The following is a 2,569-nucleotide window of genomic DNA, read 5'->3' as shown; positions in this document are numbered from 1 at the left end:
TACCAGCATATCCAACATAATCTGAACTTCTTGATGTTAATGTTTGAATCCAAATCCAGCACATATTTAAGCTTGAGGAACTCCTAGATCACACAAAACCTGGGTAAAACTTTTTATCCACTTAAAAACTGTTTATCCAACTTTTTATCTCTTGAAAGTAGCCATTAGATGAAATAATAAAAACTTTTGTTCAAGCTTTTAGTCCTTTTTATTGTCTTTTTCTTCATGATTCTTAGTAGATAAATTATTGTATTTGTAAACAACAGACTTTCAAGCCGTATCACTATAATCTCCAGAAACAATTTATCTCTTCAGTTCTTCGTGCACACCTGGGCTGGTGTGGACATTAGCTCGAAGCTCTTCTGTTTCCTCTGTTAGAACAGATTCAGCAGGCACTGGGTGTTCCTGTACCCTGGATTTCACAGCATGAGCTGCATAGTTAATGCTGGTATTTTCACTCCAATGCCAGTAACCGGAGAAGGGATTATAAAGCATTCCTGCCACAGTCTGAACTGACAGACCATCTGAAAAATGTCAGAAAGAGGGATTTAAGAAATATTCACCTGCCAAGTGCCAAGAGTTTCTTGCAAATTTCCATATTAAAAACGATTTCTAACTTAATGGGAAAAAATGCTTTATAACCATCTATGAATCACACTTTAGGGCAGATTAGAGCGCATAACTCTAAAGGAGACTACCTGGGTTCAAATTGCAGCTCTGGCACATTTTAGATGGTGACTTGGGCAAGTCATTTAACCTTTCTAAATCTTGGTTTTCTCACATGTACAGAATATATACCAGAGCTGTTAGAATTTGATGAGCTGTGTGTGTCAGGGAGCACAGAGCTTAGAAGTTGCTAAGTGATCAATAAAAGTTAGCTGTTTTTAGACAATACCTGCCAATAAGAGATTGTCCCCATAAAGTATCTTTAAAATATTTTCTATTCTGTTTTCAACAAAGTTACTCACAAAAATCTTTAGAACTTACTACATTGCTATGGACTTTAGAGTTTTCAAGTAAAATCAAATTTGATAGACTGTTCTATGAACTAAAAGGATGAGAAGTACAGGAGTCTTAGTATCCAACAGGAATATCAAATAGACGAGCTGACAAACACTATTACTAGATGGGAATTCAGCACATAGGTGGGGTCACTTCCAGTGTAGTGGCTCATCCCTGGAATCCTAGCACTCTGGGAGGCTGAGATGGGTGGATTGCCTGAGCATAGTCATTTGAGACCAACCTGAGCAAGAGCTAGACCCCAAATCTACTAAAAATAGAAAAACTAGCCAGCATTGTGGCAGATGTCTAAAGTCCAAGCTACTCGGGAGGCTGAGGCAAGGGGATTGCTCACTATGGATGCAGCAGAGTCAGGCAGTACAGGGAATAGAAGGAGGAGACACACAGTCTTGCCTCAAGGAGCTTATAGGCCATTAAAGGGTGAAAAAATACCCTTTGGTGTTTTATTATGGTAATGAAAATAACCATAATACAAGGTATGCTGTAAGTAAAATAAAAGACATAAATAATACATACATAATAAAATACTTGGAAGTTCAGCATATACCTGAGTACAGAGGAATCAAGAAAAACAGTATGTGAGATAAGCTGCTAAAAGCAGGGTTTAATAGGGGAAACTGAGGATGCAGAAATAACACAATTGTTGTACCTCATCCTGAAACAAGGGAGAACTAAATAGTCAAGAAGTATTCACTGATCATCTGTCATTTGCTCAGCACTGGGTTAGGCGCCACACGTGAGAGGGAAGGGTATCTACTACTTCACCCTAACTTCCAGCAGTCTATGACCTAGATGAGGAGAAAAACCAACATCCAAAGAAAATAGTGGCCTATTCAATTCAGTGCCAGGTCATGCGATTAGAACAAGTTCAGTTAGTCAGGACTTGCAAACTGGGAAAATTATTCTTAATACTTACTTGGTTCCAGAATGCTCTCTAGCTTTTCAGGTGAAACAAACTTCTCCCAAGTATGAGTACCTTTTGGTACAATACCTGCAATTTGCTCTGAAAAAATAATTCCCAAGGCATAGGACAGTTGTGTTTTGTTGATTGTAGTGATGAATAAAGAGCCACTGGGCTAGAAGAAGTAAAATTGTGGAGAAGTAAAGTTATACAGAAGTAGAATCTAAAAGGTTAGGTGTATCATTTAAGGAAAGGCTCTTGGCTTCCCCCTCCTGCCTCCTTCCTTCCAAATAATTTAAGTGCAGTTAAGATACCTAAGTATGAATAGGATACAATTTACCAAAATAGTATTGTTTTCTCTTGGGAAATTCATTATTAAAGGCATTTCAAATGCACTCATTGAGTTTATACAGCAGTACTTACAACTATTAAAATTATAAGTTACTATGATTTATATTTATATTATATATATTCTTCTGCACATATCAACATACTTTATGATAAAAATATGGAAATGAGGCTCGGCGCCTGTGGCTCAAGTGGCTAAGGCGCCAGCCATGTACACCCAAGGTGGCGGGTTCGAATCCCCAGCCCGGGCCGGCCAAACAACAATGACGGCTGCAACCAAAAAATAGCCGGGCGTTGTGG

The 2,569-nt window shown here is 38.4% G+C and overlaps 1 protein-coding gene across 1 annotated transcript in view; it reads right to left on the bottom strand.

The window, feature by feature from the left end:
- Positions 1 to 191: 191 nt before the first annotated feature.
- The window catches only part of COQ3 (coenzyme Q3, methyltransferase), a gene marked incomplete at its 5' end in the record, with an annotated part of 43,399 nt that continues 41,021 nt past the window's right edge, over positions 192 to 2,569 (bottom strand). Inside the window, 2 exons of the mRNA XM_012810386.2 lie at positions 192 to 524; positions 1,937 to 2,096. Coding sequence (XP_012665840.2) covers positions 304 to 524; positions 1,937 to 2,096 — 381 coding nt within the window. The remainder of the gene's footprint in view (positions 525 to 1,936; positions 2,097 to 2,569) is intronic.

Source organism: Otolemur garnettii, unplaced genomic scaffold (assembly GCF_000181295.1).
Source record: "Otolemur garnettii isolate 467f Iridium unplaced genomic scaffold, OtoGar3 scaffold00132, whole genome shotgun sequence".
Taxonomy (NCBI): domain Eukaryota; kingdom Metazoa; phylum Chordata; class Mammalia; order Primates; family Galagidae; genus Otolemur; species Otolemur garnettii.
Note: the sequence above shows the minus strand (reverse complement) of the source record. Positions and strands in the feature narration are given on the sequence as shown.